This window comes from Enhydra lutris, unplaced genomic scaffold (assembly GCF_002288905.1).
Source record: "Enhydra lutris kenyoni isolate GAN:26980312 unplaced genomic scaffold, ASM228890v2 scaffoldscaffold94, whole genome shotgun sequence".
NCBI lineage: Eukaryota > Metazoa > Chordata > Mammalia > Carnivora > Mustelidae > Enhydra > Enhydra lutris.
This window is the reverse complement of record NW_019154178.1, coordinates 294,574-311,283: the sequence shown is the minus strand read 5'-3', so window position 1 is coordinate 311,283 and position 16,710 is coordinate 294,574. Positions and strand designations below refer to the sequence as shown.

General features: G+C 59.2%; 1 protein-coding gene across 7 annotated transcripts in view; it reads left to right on the top strand.

The window, feature by feature from the left end:
* LOC111138989 (GATA zinc finger domain containing 2B) overlaps nt 1-5,435 on the top strand; it is an 83,640-nt gene extending 78,205 nt beyond the window's left edge. For all 7 annotated transcript variants that reach the window (XM_022491050.1, XM_022491056.1, XM_022491051.1 and 4 more), the window contains exons 5-11: nt 255-386; nt 810-980; nt 1,478-1,793; nt 2,702-2,904; nt 3,926-4,036; nt 4,192-4,309; nt 4,905-5,435. In XM_022491050.1, coding sequence (XP_022346758.1) covers nt 255-386; nt 810-980; nt 1,478-1,793; nt 2,702-2,904; nt 3,926-4,036; nt 4,192-4,309; nt 4,905-5,038 — 1,185 coding nt within the window. In that variant the 3' untranslated portion in view covers nt 5,039-5,435. The remainder of the gene's footprint in view (nt 1-254; nt 387-809; nt 981-1,477; nt 1,794-2,701; nt 2,905-3,925; nt 4,037-4,191; nt 4,310-4,904) is intronic.
* The last annotated feature ends 11,275 nt before the right edge of the window (nt 5,436-16,710 follow it).

The following is a 16,710-nucleotide window of genomic DNA, read 5'->3' as shown; positions in this document are numbered from 1 at the left end:
CCCTGCTGAGCCGAGAGCCCAATGCAGGGCTCAATCCCAGGACCCTGAGACCATGACCTGAGCCGAAAGCAGAGGCTTAACACACTGAGCCACCCAGGCGCCCATCTTTATCTTAGGCTTTAATCAAGAAAACCTTGATTCCATTTTTCTCATTTTTCCTTCTGGTCAACAGAGGCTTCACCCTAACAAGGAATTTTAAAAGTCTGGGAGTGTGCCAGACTTGTACTCCGTCTCTGGTCTTTTCTCCCCCTCAGACCCCAGTCGTGCAGAATGCAGCGTCCATTGTTCAGCCATCTCCTGCCCACGGGGGACAGCAGGGCCTGTCCAAGCTTCCCTCCCGGCCTGGGGCCCAAGGGGTTGAACCGCAGAGTCTGAGAACATTACAGGTATGTGACCCACCTTGGGGTCTTGGTGTCGGAGAGCCCTTTGTCTCCCATCTCTCGTTTGGGACTTTGGTGACGATTATAGAAGAACCTGGCTGGGGTAGGGGTGCTGTCACCCACGGTCCTGGGTCCCCCAGGATCCCCCTTGCTGTGTGGTGCTAGGCTGCATAGTAGGGTGAGTAATCCCTACCTTCCGTCTGGACATTTCTAGCTCTGCCCCTTTCCATCTAGCTTATACCAAGAGAAACCAAGGAATTCCTGCCGCTGATCAGGATTTACACTGATGATATATTTATTCAGTAGATCATTAGACAAAGTTACCAAGTCTGCATTTCCACTCAGCTGTGCGTTACAGTGTTACCTCATTAGCATTTTGGTGGGGTGTTTTACCAGCTATGACTACTTCTTTTCCTCTTTCCCCTTCAGGGCCACAGTGTCATCCGTTCGGCGGCCAATACCACCCTCCCACATATGTTGATGTCTCAACGTGTTATCGCACCAAACCCTGCCCAGCTACAGGGCCAGCGGGGCCCACCCAAGCCTGGCCTTGTGCGTACCACAACACCCAGCATGAACCCTGCCATCAACTACCAGCCGGTAAGAGAGCCCTGGTGTAGAGGCAGGGAAGTCTTTTATCACTTTCCCTGTTGAGAGGACCATAGGGTTGAAGGTTTGGACGTAGAGAAGATGTAGGACAACCCAGGGCGGGTCTGGTAGAGTTTGGACTGACAGCAGTCCTGATGAGCGTGCTGGCGCAGGGGCGCCCCTGAGGACAGGAGTGGGCAACGGGGGTGGCGCAGTGAGTAGCAGCGAGTCCGCCTGCCTGGAAGGAAGCAGGGGCCTGGGGAAGAAGAGGCCCAAGGACAGAGGACAGAGAGCATCCCCCTGTTTTCCTCTCAGCTGTTGTCCTAGCCGCTACCATTCTCCTTTGCTGGAGATCTTTTTCATTGAGGTTGGACACTTCCTGTCTTTTCCTGAGCTTGGGGCAAGCTTGGCAGTGCAGACGGGGCTCAGATAGTGTTTTCAGCCATGAAAGCAAGACTCGGTCCTTGCCCCACATCCCGTCACTGACCGCTGTGCTCCCTGCATTCCAGCAGTCGAGTTCTTCTGTTCCCTGCCAGCGCACAGCGTCCTCCGCCATCTATATGAACCTTGCCTCCCACATCCAGCCAGGGACCGTGAACAGAGTGTCCTCACCACTTCCCAGCCCCGGCGCCATGACTGACGCCGCCAACTCCCAGGCCGCAGCCAAGCTGGCCCTCCGTAAACAGCTGGAGAAGACCCTCCTGGAGATCCCGCCCCCGAAGCCTCCCGCTCCCCTGCTCCACTTCCTGCCCAGTGCGGCCAACAGCGAGTTCATCTACATGGTGGGCTTGGAAGAAGTCGTACAGAGCGTCATCGACAGCCAAGGTGAGCTGCCAGGCCTGACGGACGTGGGCCGAGGCTCGCGGGGAACTCTGTGCCTCCGAGCGACCTCTCCTCACTCTTGCCACAGCCCTCTCCGTTGTTCGGAGGCTGTTCAGGAACAACACAGCAGAAATGCTTTTCATGTGTCTGCATAGCTGAGGCTTCATAGTTTTACTGTATTTTGCGTATTTTTTGCGGTTCATTGTTTAGTGTTCAGTGGCGCCTGGCACCATGGGTGCATTCTCGATGACTAGAGCCCGTACATGTCTGTGTGCGGCTGGCATTGTGCTGCGTTGTCATGCGCCGTCCCTGCCGCTTGAGGACTTAGAGTTGAGAAAGTAGGACTTCTGGAGGACGTGAGCAGTCCTAGTAGTGGCTGGACCGGGATGTATTAACACTAACAAGTTACTACGCCTGAATTTCCAAACTCGTGGACTTAGGGGGAACACGTGATGGTAGGGGCGATGGCCCGAGGGACTCAGTCCTGACTCGCAGCAGATCACGAAGGGAGCGATTCAGACATTGATCGCTAAAGATTGTGAACTTCTGGGCCAGGGCTGAGTGCAGTCTGACGTAAAAAGAAGCTGTGGAGCAGGAGTGTTGGCGGAGTCAGACGCAGTCCGGTGGAGCGCACCAGGTTTCCGTCTCGCCGGACGAGGAAGTCAGGGTGCGAGGAAGTCGGGCCGGCTTGGCCGTGAGCGGCCACACTTGGACTTGGCCTCCTTGTCTCTAAACAGGGTGCCGTGCTCCGAATTCCCTGGGGTGGTATTGTTACAGTCAAATAAAATAAAACTATTTTCTAAATTGTAGAGTCTCCTTACTTCAGCAGAATAACCTTCTAAAAAATTGGTTTGATGAGGAATCGGGGTGGGAAGCACAAGTGCCTCATTGTTCTTCTTGTTGGCGTCTAGGCAAGAGCTGCGCTTCACTCCTGCGGGTCGAACCCTTTGTCTGCGCCCAGTGCCGCACAGACTTCACCCCGCACTGGAAGCAGGAGAAGAACGGGAAGATCCTGTGTGAGCAGTGCATGACCTCCAACCAGAAGAAGGCTCTGAAGGCTGAGCACACCAACCGGCTGAAAAATGCGTTTGTTAAAGCCCTACAGCAGGAACAGGTGAGACCGCAGGCTTGGCAGCCCCTGCTCCGGTGGGGCTTTCCCAAGAGGTAGTTCATTCTGGTTTAGCGGGGTTGTCTGTGTGACCCCCCCAGTCCCTGGTGACCTGGACTCTGGCAGGTCAAGGCCCGGGTTCCCTGTTTCTCCCTTACTGTCTGTCTTCCCCTTTCCACTTGATTGTCTCTGGGTGGGCAGGAGTGTGACAACCGTGTGGTCCACTGTGGGGAGGGACAGGCGGCTGAGACGTCGGTTTCCCTCCCTAGTGGTGCCGAAGAAGTCCCTCCATTCACGCAACCTTATTTCCCCCTCAAAGGAATGGGTTTTGGTGGGACTCGTGTTGGCCGCTCTAGGCAGGAGGTAGAGCAGGGGAGCGGGAGGCTTCGAGGGCAGGATCTCCAGGAGGGTCTTCTCCAGCTGTTGGTGGAGAGCCAGCTTGGCTGCGGCCAGGGGTTCTCCTGAACCTCTTGGAGAGACAGAATCTCTACAGTCTGTGGTTGGCAAGGGAATGACAGTGGAGAGAGCGGACTGTGACGCGGCCCAGGGAAGAGGAGCGGTGCCGAGTGAGTGGACGTGCCCCTGTGGCGTTTCCGGAGTCCCGAATATCTAGGGGAGAGGAGGATGTGTTGGGAGGCTCGGATCCTTCTCCTCTATCCCATCTCCATCCCACCATTCATCAGACCTCTTTGGGTAGCATCATAGATCTTCTGGAAAACGGGTAGACAAGAGTCAAAACTAAAACCTCCATAAACTCGTCGTGGTTCATCGGTTGAGTCTGCTGGTTGCCACCGCCCAGACCTCTCCTGCCCACTCCTGAGCACCAGCTTTCCCAGACGGCTCCCCTCATCAGCGAAGCCGTGTTGGCTGCTTGTGGCCAGAGACCTTGGTGCACCTCCCCCACAACTCTTGACCTGTTCCATCTCCCTCCTGCTCGCTGGCAGCATTAGAGATCAGAAGACTTCTAGGTTTTGTGGGTAGGACACGGAGGGCTGTTCTGCCACGCTGACCTGATGACTCCCAACAGGAAATTGAACAGCGACTCCAGCAGCAGGCAGCCCTCTCCCCCACGGCGGCTCCCGCCGTGTCCAGTGTCAGCAAACAAGACACCATCATGAGACATCATACGCTTCGGCAGGTGAGGGTCTCTGGGAGGGCTTTTCAGCCGCTGACCCCATCTTGTCTTTCTTCGGTGGGAAGCCCTTCTGCTCTTCTGTACCCCACATCCTTCCCTCCCCCCTCACCCTTTCCGTGGCGGCCACGTTGTCACCCCCCGTCCGCTGTCCGTTGCAGGCCCCACAGCCCCAGAGCAGCCTGCAGCGTGGAATCCCCACCTCTGCCCGGTCCATGCTCTCCAACTTTGCACAGGCGCCCCAGCTCTCTGTGCCGGGCGGCCTCCTCGGGATGCCAGGTAAGAAGGGCTGGGCTGGCTAGGCCGCAGCTCCCTGGGAACAGTCTTTCCTGTTTCCGCTCTCTCTCGAGGCCCGCCTCACTCTTCGTTATGGCAAGTGTTGGCTAAATTCCTAACACATTCAAGGCACAGCACACTGGGGTTTGGTAGTGAAGACGCCACAGTACCTGCCGTTATCGGTTCGCTGTCTGGCGCACCCTGTTGGTGGGCGTGCGGCTGCTGATCTCTTGGCGAGAAGAGCGGGGTGCTCTCTGGATGGCGGGGGGTGCTTCCTCACAGTTGGCGCCCCCAAACAGAGCAGATGCCATGAGTGTGTCTCTCCGCCTTGGTTAATCCCGCCTCACCAGTTTCCTCTGACTCTCCCATCCTGTCAAGGCTGTGCTGCTTGTAGTCCTGGTGGGACTGAAGTGGCAAGGAGACTTCATTCCCTGGAGCTGGCGCGCAGGGGGCAGTTGGCTGCTGACCTAAAACTTGCCCAAGTCTGGACGGGGCAGACGGCTTCCGCTGCTTCCTCCCCAGCCCCAGCTCTGTGCCCCAGAAGGTGCTGCCTCCTCTTCTAATGCCCACCCCCCCCACTTCTGTCTTCTGGGTCCAGGTGTCAACATCGCATACTTGAACACCGGCATTGGAGGACACAAAGCTCCCAGTTTGGCGGACCGACAGCGGGAGTACCTTTTAGACATGATCCCTCCCCGGTCTATAGCGCAGTCCATCAGCGGGCAGAAATAACGCCTGCCCACGCGTACTGCCCCAGCCTCGAACCCTCTGCCCCTCCTCTCCCATTGCCCCCAACTTCCGTCGCATGCAGTGCCTGTACCGGTGCCTACCATACACGGAAAACAAACCGAGAAACAGAAGACAAACCTAGAAATCGACAGGAAGACCCGCGCCTGCCCCGCCACCCCCACTGCTGCGACCCTGCTGCTCTCGTCTTCTCTCCTGTCCCCATTCACAGGGAGGTGCTCCTCGCCTTTGGTGGAGGTCAGAGTGAGGGCCTGGGGAGCCATCTAAACCCTCTGACGTGTGTTTCTAAAGTTTTTATGCTATAATTATTGTCATTTTTAATGATGGTGTGTCTCCTCCCTTTGTTCAGTGGACGGTTAAACCTTTTTATTTTCCCTCAGTATTTTTCTTTCTCTCTTTACTTTTGCCTTTTTTTTTTTTTAAACACAGATGACATTCAGATAAGTGACAGGAGCATTGCAGGGGGTTCCCCAAGGGGACATGACTGGGAGTGTTGGGGGCAGAAATTTTTAATGCACTTAACCTGGGGTTGTGGGGGGGGGGGACATCAAACAGAGGACATCAGCCTTGGGTGTCTCTGGTCTGGACAGTCTGGGAAGCAGTGTTCGTGCTGAAGTCGGGCTCTAAGATTGAGGGGAAAGAGCCTGGAGGGAGAAGCTTTACCCACAGAGAAGGGGACGAGGGACAACTAGTGTTCAGCCAAGAGGGATGGAGGCTGGTCTTGGCCTCCTGGATGCTCTCCTGGTCCCAGTGGAGATGGAAGTCTGTTCCAGGTCAACTGGCCCAAAATTATTTCATCTTATTTTCTTTGTAAAATTCTGCTGTCCCCCATACCACGTTTTTACTCCTAATCTGCTCCTGGCAAGAGGGAAGCGCGGCCCCGGCTCTTATGTGGCTGTTCCAGCCCAACTTAGCCGGGGTCCTAGAAGTTGGGCTGGGCATGGTGAGTGAGACAGGAGCGCAGAGACTGGGGCCAGGCAGGGGCGGGGCCGGGAGGGCTTTCTCTCCTAGCAGGGGAGACTCCGTCCATCTTGCCCTCCCCGCTCAGTGCCAGGAGGAAAGGGCAGGGAGGGAGGCCTGAGCAGCCCGGAGTCCTGCCCCAGCCTCCCACAGCAGGTACAGCAGTAACTGCTCAGAGCCAGACCCCTCCGGTCGCCAGCTCTGGACCTCTGTGCCAGTAGCTGTTGGCTCCCCCCTCCCACCCCACCCCCCAGAACTCTAGTAAGTTTCCTTTTGTGTTGTTTTCAGCTTTTTCTTTAAGCCTACTAATGTAGAGAATGAACCGAATTGTGCAATGTTGCTGTTCTGGGGTCAGGGGGAGGTTAGCATCCCATCTGCCCACACCCTGGGGGCGGGGCAGGGACCAGGCTGGTTTGGAGGTAAGGGAAGCCCCTTGGAGGCCGGGGTTTCCGCTCTCGGGTAATGTTCACTCACCGTCCTCTGCGGCTCCAGAAGCTGCCTGAGTGCAGGGGGAGGGGAGGGTTACTCGGAGCAGCAAGGTGTGAAGCCTGGAGTTGAGCATTTTGCCCTTGAAAGCCACCTGGAAAAATTCCCCCATTTTTATTTTAAGAAATTAAATAATTTTCTTAGAGTAAGAAGGCACTTTTAAAATTAACACACACACAGACTGCACACCTTCCTCATAAAGTTTGGGGGATGAGGGGTGGAGGAGGAGTTGGAATCAGGCTCCGTATCCCCCCCATACCCCAGAGCCACTGCGGGTTACTATACTGGCCCTACGGGCCTCCCCTGGTTTTTTCTTTCCTTCCCCGAATTCATTGAGCACTTAATAAAGGAGCAAAGATACAGCCTGTGTCTGGGCTCCCCCAGTGGTGAAATGATCTGAAGCTAGATGCTAGTAACCTAGTGATGGGGCTGTTCAGAGTGGTTTTCAGGGGGATGTGGTCCCCCTGACGCTACGTGGTGGGAGAGGGAGGGGGGTGATGAAACTGGGTCTGGGATTATTTTAAATTTATATATATATATATATGAAGATATATTCTTACATCTTTTGTTTGCCCTCTTGTGCTTCGAAAGCACTGGATAAATTGTTTGGTTTTGCTTTTCTCTCTTCCACGAAATTGGAAGCTCCCCCCGCCCCCCCCCCGCCCACAAGTCATCTCGCCTTGTGGCCTGTCTAGCCTCTTCCGCCCCGCCCACCGTGACAAAGTGCCATTTCTGTTATGTCTCCCCTCCCCCAGCTCGGAGGTACCAGGTGCCCAAGTCCGTCACTTGAGACTCGAAGTGAGGAACAGAGAATGTGCAATACCGTCTGGTTGGGGCCACCCCTGCCCTGAGCTGAGCCTCCTCCCTGGGAGCCAGCACCTCTGAATGGGGTTTGGAAGTAGGACGTTTAGATGAGAGGGGAGCGATGGGGAAGGAACACCCAGCCGAGTGCCTGCCCAGGCCTGAGGCGGCAGGGGAGGACAGGGGAGCCTCCCCTGCTCCTGTCCCCTCAGGCTCAGTTGCATAGAGGCAGCTTGTCGAATAGTAGAGCTCTGTGACCCTTGCTCAGTCGCTGAGGTTTGATTTCTTAACCCTCCTCCCCATTTTCATACCCTTCCTTGGGCTTAGTGATGGGGGTGAGTTTCCCGTAATCATGGTGAAGTCGCAGCCTTCTGCCTCCCCCCTTGCTCTCCACCCCCACCCTTCCTTATTTCTCCAGTTCCTCGTCGCTGATCACCTTGTGTCCCTCCGAGTCTCTCGTTGCTCCCCATCGCCAGGCTGGGCCCGTAGACACTAACCCTCCTGCCTGAAGATAGGAGGAAAGACGCCGTGTTCAGAGTTATCCTCTCCCGGAGCTCTCGAAGCTCAGAGGACGACTAGAGCAAGGACCCCCTGGTTCTTCCCGACGTCCTCCGCGTCCAGAGGCTCTCCAGGTGGTCCTTTGTGGACAGTGGCTTACTCCCGAGATGCCCGAAACTGGTAGATGAGCAGGAAGGCTTGGGTAAAGGTGAGGGACAGAGGTCCTCATTTGTCAAATTTTTTTAATTTTTAATTTTCATTTTCTACTTTTGTCATTTGACCACAGCATCTGGACTTTCTCATCCCCGGAATAAGTATTTTTCCATATTTTTGGATGTATGTATGGTAGACAGTTTTTTGTTTTTTTTTTTTTTAAAGACACAAAGATAAATGTTTTCCTGCTTTGGTTACCTTTCCTTTCCCCTTTAAAAGGACTTAGCTATAGAGCCGCTTTGTAAAGATGCTTCTTGGTATTTTACTTTTGTCCCTTACCCCAAGCACTCCTTCCTCCTAACCTTCCTCTCCACACCCCACCCCACCCGGCCCTAGGCTCCCCTGCCCTCCAACGAGACCTTCATTAGCTTATGATACTTGCTGCGGAGATGTTATAACAAGGACTCATTCGTGTATATAAGCTATTTCTTGATCCATTTAAAAGGAATTGTACATTGTGTAGAAAAAAAAAAAAACCTGAAAAAGAGAAAAAAAAGCCCTCGCCATGGATATTGTGAAACTGTGTTACGTCATTTTGTAATGTGCCCGTTTGTGTATGATCCGTGCAAAAGGGTTTCTGGGGAAGGGGCGGGGGTCGGGAGGCAGGGCTGTGGAGGGTGGGGCGGGGAGTGGGCCGGGCCCAGCACACTGAGACTGGCAGCGGCTCCAGCCCCATCCCTCCTCAGAGATGCCACCTCCCCCACCTCCCAGCCCTGACTTGTGCCTTGCCTCCCGCCGGGTCACCAGCACTGCCTCGGCAGAGCCCACGCCCTCCCCCAGCCTGCCCACCCTCCACCCCAGCATTAGGCGGATACTGTGGGAAGTGCTGGGGGTCAGGAGGTAGCCGAGGAATGGGGCAGTTCCTGGGGCATCGAAACCAAGTATTATTATGAATTGTAACTGTATTTGCACTGTTTCTTTCCTCTGACTGCGGCAGCATATATACAATATACCTGTGTATCGAAATTCAGTGTCCGGCTTTCTTACGCGGGGGATTTCCCCCGCCCCGCCCCCCAAACAAGAACCTAGTTCCGTGGGTCTTTGCAGTAGGTCGTCAGGGATGATCGAGACAGAGGACGCGAACGAGACCTCCCAGGGACGCCTCACCTCCCGAGCCCCGCGCGTCCGCTCGCAGTGTCCGGCTTCGTCGGTTGGGGTGAGGGGCTACCGTGAAACTCGGCTTCCTGGTCTGGGCCGCAGAGTGGGGCGCCGCAGCCCACGGCGCGGGGTGGCAGCGCCGGCCGGAAGCTGGGGTCGCCCCAGGCTTTCCCACGGACTTGCTGTGTGGCCTTCGGTAGTTCATTTCCGGGTCTCAGTTTTCACTTGGAAGTGACAGGGGAGAGCGCCCGCCACCGGCTGTAAAACTGCCTTCTGCTTCCTGCCTCGCCTGCCCAACAGCAGCTCGCGGTGCGCAAGGGGCGGGGCTGCAGGGGCAGGTGTGCGGCGCCCCGGAGGGCCGCCCGGGCCCCCGCCGGTCCTGTGGTCTTGAGAAAGGGGGCAGAGTGACGTCTAGCCATCAGGGGCACCTGGGACAGCTTTGGCCTCAGGCCCGCGCCCGTGAGTGGCGGTGCCCAGGCTGCTGGTCTAGCCTCGCCTCGCCCTTTGTGAGCTGCGGGGCGGGGGGGGTGCGCAGAACTTGCCCGTCCTCTTGGTGACGGCGTAGCGGAGCCCGATGCACCCCAGTTCTTGGCTCCTTCAGAACTCGCGTGAGCCCTTGCAGGCGGCTCCCCACGGCCTGGGCTGAGGCTCCCACCCTGTAGGCTCCTGGCCTGGGAAGCCCGGAGAGGATCTGGGGAGGTGGCGTAGGCCTGGCAAAGGTGGGGGCAGAGCAGGGTTGGGGCGGGGAGCAGGGCTGGGGCGGGATGGGCCTCTCTGAATGGGGGTGGGGGGGCAAGACCCTTTTGCACAGGCTCTAAGTTTCCTTTTTTTTAACTCATTCTGATTTTCTGCATTGTGTTTGGAAATTAAAATGAAAAAACTAAGACCAACAGAAACTGGTTTTCAAAAAGGCAAATACACTCCCATCTGTTTCAGATGCTGCTGAGCATTTCAGCAGTAACAGATTCAAATAATAAGCTAATTTTTGGAGAAAGGATTAAAAGAAAAAATCTTTGTAATATTTATCACTTGCAAGCTATGTTTAATAAAGAAAGGAATGGTTTCTAAACTTTTCCTCTGGCTCGTGCTTTAGTCATGGCTGGCTCGGGGTAGCTCGGGGTAGCTCGGGGGTGCCCGCTTTCCTTCCACTGCAGTGGTCACAGGAAGCCCTTGCTCATCCACTGTCATGGACCCTGTGTTCCAGAAGCCAGTGGCCTGACGGCCGAGGGCCCGACGGTACCACGCAGGAGGCGGAGTCCCCAGCTGTCCTTGGCCCTGCCAGTCCTACTATATATGCGGCAGGTCTCTGGTCTCTCTGGGTTGCAGAGCCCTCGGTAACGTGCTGGTCTCCCGTGGTGGCGGCGGCCGTCCCCTCATCCGCACACAGCGTCCCCCCAAGTTCTCCTTCCAACCCAGAACATTAACCAGATCCTAATTTATTTTTTCCATATGCTTTTTTTATGTCCCAACAAAACACTTAGGTCCACCCAGGAGGATGGGATGCTGAAAGTTTGGGGCTGTTGTTTTTTTAACTGTGCACTTTCTACATTTAAATCCGGTTAATTAACATATCCTGTTTTACTAGTTTCAGAAGTAGCGGTCAGTGATTCGTCACTTGTACGACACCCAGTGCTCTTCCCATCACGGGCGCCCCCTTCCCGCCCTTCCCGCCCCCGCCCCGCGGCCTCCGGCTGGTCCCTGCAGCTGAGAGTGTCTCCTGGTTTGTCTCCCTCTCATTCGTCTTAACTTTCACCTCCCTTCCCCTCTGATCCTCGGTTTTGTTTCTTAAGTCCCACATCCTACTAACACCCAAAGAACAAGTAGCCGGTCAAGAGACGGGCGGAGACAGTAACAGACATTCCTCTGAAGAACACGTACAAATGGCCAACAGACCCGTGAGAAAATGCTCCTCGTGGGGCGCAGTGGCGGGACACGAACCCGTCCACGCTGAGAGCCCGCCGCACGCTCAGGACGGCTGCCGCCACCAAGGCGGGGTACGACGGGTGGCGGCGAGGCCGCAGAGAAAGCCCGGGGCTGCTCTTCACCGCTTGGTCCTCTGCCACATGTCTGGGCGGGAGCTGCCCCGTCCCTTCCATCCCTTTCGCAGAAGGCGCCCATGTGCTGCGGCAGGACCCAGCCTTGCTGAGGTTTTGTCCCTGGGACTGGTGTCATTCTGCAGGAGCACAGAGGGAGGCAGGGTTTAGGGTCCTCTAAACCCTGGGTTCCCCTCCCTCCCTGGGGGGCTCTGGCCTCAGGGTGTGGGGGAGCTGGGTGAGGCGGGACAGGGGCGCCCTGGGCCCAAAGGCGGGCGGAGGGGAGGAGGACGGGCTCTTGGACGGCAGCAGTCGAGGGGCACGGGATGGGGGGCTGCTCCACGGCCTCTCCACTCTCTCCACGAGGGAGTCGCAGCCACCTCAACCCCCGCTCTAGCCGCCGTCTCCTCTCAAAAATAGAAACCAAACGGGGAGGAGAGCTCTGCCCCCCCGCAGAGGGTCCGGCGCTGTGGATCTGGAAAGGGAGATGGCTGGTCGCTCAGAGAAGCAGCTGCCATCAGCTCCCATGTTCAGGACGCTCGTGATGTTGGGACAAAGGGGCAGGGAGCCCCCCCCGCCGCCCACGCAAGACTCAGAGGAGAGCGGGCTGCTGTCCCTGCGTCAGAGCTCAGCCGGGCCACAACGAGACCTGTCCCACACGAGGGGGCCTGGCCGTGCAGCAGAGGTGGTGGCGGAGACCCTTGCCCGGCTCCCCCTGGGCCAGACCCCCGAGGCTGTATGTCTTGGGGTAGGGTCCCGTCTGGCTCAGGAGGAGGAGCGTCTCCCGGGTGGGGTGCGGAGGCAGGCGTCATGCTGTCGGGATGACCGGGGCCGGCCCGGGTCGCGCTGAGCCACTTTGCCGGGGAGAATGACACCGCCTTCCTGAGGAGGGAGGAACAGAGACCAGCCCTTCTCGCCTACGGTCAGGCCTGCGCTTCCCCGGACAGAAGCTGAGGGACCTCTGGTTCTTTCCTGACTCCGGGGTGACAGGGGCAGACGAGGCGTTCTCGGGGCGGCGGGGCGGGGCCGGCCAGTTGGCGCCATCAGCGAGGGAGCCCACCTGCAGGGCCTGGGCCGAGGGCGGCCGCCCCGGTCAGGCCTCGGCCCCAGGCTTCAAGCAAGTTGCTTTCCCCGCCCACTCCCTGCGGGACAGAGGAGTTCAGCCTTCTCTCTCTGGAGCCCCCAGGGGTCCCCAGCTCGGTGGGAGGCAGGAGCACTCCTGGGAGCCCTGTGTGCGGAGGAGGTGGTCCAGATGGGAAGCACCGGCCCGGGACCTGCCTGGGGCCTCCCTCTCGTTTTCACGCTCCCTGTGGCCGAGGGTGCAGGCCGGCAGCCCCCCAACACCGTCCTCTGCCTGGGGGTTGCCCGGTGCCCTCTGCCCCTGCCCCCAGCCCTGCTCTCCCACTCTGGGAGGGGGCAGCCAGCTCCTCCTCTCAGCTCTGTGGCCCCGGGGCCACTGGGTGCGACGGACTCCCTGCCGCTTTGCAAGCACCGAGGGCAGCGGAGCAGCAAGGCCTGCGGGACACCCGGCACAGCCCCGGGCAGCACCCAGCCCTGGACTCCGTGGACACAGTGCCTGCTGTCAGTGCGCCAGGTGGAGGCAAAGTCCAGCCCTTCCGCCTCCCTGGAGACCCACATTCGTGGGTCCTGTGGGAGGGCCCACTCTGCGCCACACCTGCCACCCTCCCACCGCACCCCTCCTCATGCAAGGGGACAGCGGGCTGCTGGGACCGTCCCCCTGGGCACTGAGTGCCTGGGCCTGGCTCTCCTGCAGGGCAGCTCTGCAGGGACCGGGACACGGAGAAGGCAGTGCGCCTCTCTGGGCTGGAAAGCTCAGTGCCTGGAGAAGGACACTGAGCAGGGTGCCAGGGGGCACAAGAAGGGTCGGGGCAAGGACGAGAATGGCCGCAAGGACGAGAATGGCCGCAAGGCCATGAGGAGACACAAGGGAGCCACAGACCCAGAAGCCCAGCAAGGGCCCAGACAGGTCTGAGGCTTGTGAGGACTGGAAGGGATGTGCCCTGTGCCACCAGGCCCAGAGGTGGCCAGGGATTCCTGTCCTTCCACCAACGCCCCACCTGGCACAGGCCTGAGGTTCAGCACATGGTCAAGGACGTTGTGGCTGTGGGCAAGGGGAGTGGCAGAAATGGACAGGGCAGTCGGTGGCAGCCCCCTTGGGGCAGAGGGTGGCTCTGGGTCCCCTGTCACAGCCAGGTGGCCGCTGGCCTGGTTGGAGCCTGCGCTGTTCTCAGCCACACTGGTTGCTGGCCTTGCTCTCCGCTGAAGCCCCACCAGCGACCCTGTGCGAGGGACAGCCACACCCACTGGGGCCTCCTTCTTGCCGAGTCCCCTGACCCGATTAGTGGGCCCTAAGGAGGGGACTGTCTCTCTCCGAGGCCACGAACCTGTCCAGGGCCAGGCCCTGCCCCCTCTGTGTGGGCCCTGCCTCAGTGGAGCCGCGGGAGCGGAACTGCCTGGGGGCGCACTTGCTGAGACTGTGTGAGGGCTTCCGAGGGAGGCGGTGTGTTTGGTGGAGGTGGGCCTGCGTGCCCACGGTGTCAAAGGCACCCACTTTGGGCACAGGAGCCTGGGGCATCTGTTGTCATGGCCCAACTGAATGTTATCCCCAAGACTCAGCACCTTCCCATTCTTCAACCAGACCAGCTGGAGCTTGGGGACGCCCTAGGCCACACCGGTCACCACGGCGCTGCTGCCAGGAGGCCTGGACAAGGACTGTGGCCACCAGACAAGCAGGTGGGGTTAGGGGAGTGGAGGGGAGGGCGGTGCTGGCCGATGGGTAGGCAGCCCCGTGAGGCCCTGTGTCTTGTCCCCTCCTACCTGTCCCTCTCCCCATGCAGGTTCCCACTGGGGGAGACCAAGCCCAGGGCCCTCCCAGGCCGGCCTTGGGACTTGCCAGCGGGACCCCCTGTGCCAGGTGCCAGTCGCGGGGGCCCAGCCAATTAGCAGCACAGACATAGACTCCCTTGTGCCAGACACTTTGGAAATCACGAGGTTCCAGGCGCTCAGGACCTGCACGCCTGCCCCCCTCTGATGGAGCGGCTGTCCACAGGGAGGCCCGTGGTCAGGGCCAGGAGAGGGCCGAGGGTTGGGGGCTCTGATGGCCGGGGCAGGACGGCTGTGTACCCCACGGCTCCAGGAAACATGTGGCCATGGGCGGCCAGTGGCAGTGCACACCCCGGCCCCACCGTCTGACGCACGGTAGGCATCGGATTCTGAGGCCCAGACAGGATCTCAGGCTCCTGCGGCAGCTGTGAGGACCCTGCTGTGAGGGGAACAGCAAGCTGGAGGGGGGAACAGAGCTGCGCAGCTCTGTGCCCAGGACAACGTTCTGCTCCCAGTCCTCGGTGAGTAGGCCTCAGAGCGGGGCTGGGCAGCTGCCGCTTCATTCCGGGTTCTCAGAGAAAGAAGACGACTCGCCCAGGTGCCGTGCCGGGAGACCCCCAGGGCTAAGGTTCGAGGAGAAGGAGGGGAGCGGCTCGGCGTGGCAGGAGACCCTCCCTCAGAAAGCAAGCCAGGCCCTCCTGAGAACTCAGTGATGTCCCAGCTGCTCAGGAGGGGTAGAAATGTGTTTGAAATTCACTGCTGTTTGGGGTTAAACCAAGTCTTCATTTATGCCACCATCTCCTGCTTCACTCCGCGACGTGTCCAATCAGTGGGGGCTGCTGTGCGCCTCGTCCTCACGCTGGAGCGCGGCTACAAACTTTCAGAAAAGACACCTTTGTTTTCCCTACCCCGTCACCCCATTCTAATGTTGCACTTTGTATTTTATGCAACTTTGTAGCCTAACTTAAACCCTTTCTTAATGTCCTTTTTTTTTTTTTTTAAAGATTTTATTTATTTGTCAAAGAGAGAGAGAGAGAGAGCACAAGCAGGCAGAGGCAGAGAGAAAAGCAAACTCCCTGCTGAGCAGGGAGCCCAATGGGTGACCCAGTCTAGGATCCCGGTATCACAACCTGAGCCGAAGGCAGCAGCCTAACCAACTGAGCCACTCAGGTGCCCCTCTTAATGTCCTTTTTAAAGAACATCTCAGGCAAAGTTTTGTGTCTCTAAAGGGAAAGTTTCTCAAGAATGATAGAGTCTTACATATCTTTAAATAACCCTTGAGACCTACATTAGTTTTCCCCTTCTCCCTCCCTCCCTCCCTCCCTCCCTCCTTCCTTTCTTCCTATCTCCTTTCTTCATCCATCTATCCCATAACGGGATACCTAGGACCGACTCCAGGCCGGGCACCCCTCTGATTGCCTCTTGTGCTCTCTCGTGCCCGCTGAGACCATCCTGGAATGGACTGGCCTTGGCCAAGGAGGCTGTGCTCCCGGTCAGACTGTTGGTGCTCGAGGCAGAGCCCGGGCCCCAGGAGCCACCGCTGAACCTTTGCACCTGCCCGGACGTGCGCCGTGACCCTGCCCACCTAGAACCCTCCTGCCCGCGAGAGGCAAGTGCTTATGGAGGATGCAAAAGCAAGCACTGGGTGGTGAGTCGCCCGCCCCATGCCAGAGGGCCCGGCCCCTAAGGGGATGAGACCAGATCCTGGAGGCTCCGACGCCCTCTCCACAGGGGAGTGTGTGAGCGGCAGCCAAAGGTTTGGGGCTTTGGTCCTCAGCTCCAGCCCCTGGGGAAGAGTCCACACAGACCCTGGCTCCTTCCCTGACCTTTCCCACAGGTGCCTCTTCCTCCTGGCATTCCCGAAGCTTCTGAGCCTCTGGGGACAAGGTACCCTCCCGGCCCCCACGCCGATGCCGGAGGCCGGAAGGAGAACCCGCCAGGCTTCCCCCTGCCCTTGGGGAGGAGAGCCTGACCCCCCACCCTGCGCCTTCAGTTTCTAGATCGTTCTGGCTCAGAGACACAGCAGGTCCCCCTGCCCCTCTCAGTCTTCCTGTGAAAACGACACACCCTTTGGTGACATGTCGTCCGCGGGTTGGGGACGCGGCCACCGGGGCCCCCTCGTGGCCGGAGCCGCAGCCGCCGCGGACCGGCCTGTCTCCCGCCGGCGCCGGCTCCTCCCGGGCTCGGCTTCGGCCTCGCCGCCGCGGGGCCTGCACGTGGGCCGCCCGGGGGTCTCCTCTGCGCCCCAAAGAGCAGACGTGCCCCCAGCCGCCGCCCCCGGCCGAGACGAAGGCGGACCCCGGGCCCCCCCCCCCCGCCCGCTCCCAGTCCAGCCGCCCCGCCGGCCTCGGGCCGAGTCCACGCGCGGTCACCGCGGGCCTTGCCCGCCGTCACCCGCGCCTCCGCCCCAGGAAGTGCAGGGCCGCCGCCTTTCGCAGCCCCGGCCGCGCCTCTCCGCTCCCGCTGCGGCACTCGGCCTCGCGCAGCTCAGCCTGAGCCCCCCGGCCGCCCTGGCCCAGAGCCCGAGGCTGAGCTCCCGCCCGCCGCTGGCACGGCCCGTCCGTCTCCTCTGCCTGCGGCTGTCCTCCCGCCGCCGGGCAGCTCCGAGCGCCCACGCTCCCAGCCCTGTGCGCACCCCCAGGCCGGCCGCACCCCGTCCCAGCTCCCGGCCCCGCTCAGCCCTGGGGGATTTGTGTCTCCGACCCCCGCCTTGCTCACCGCTCC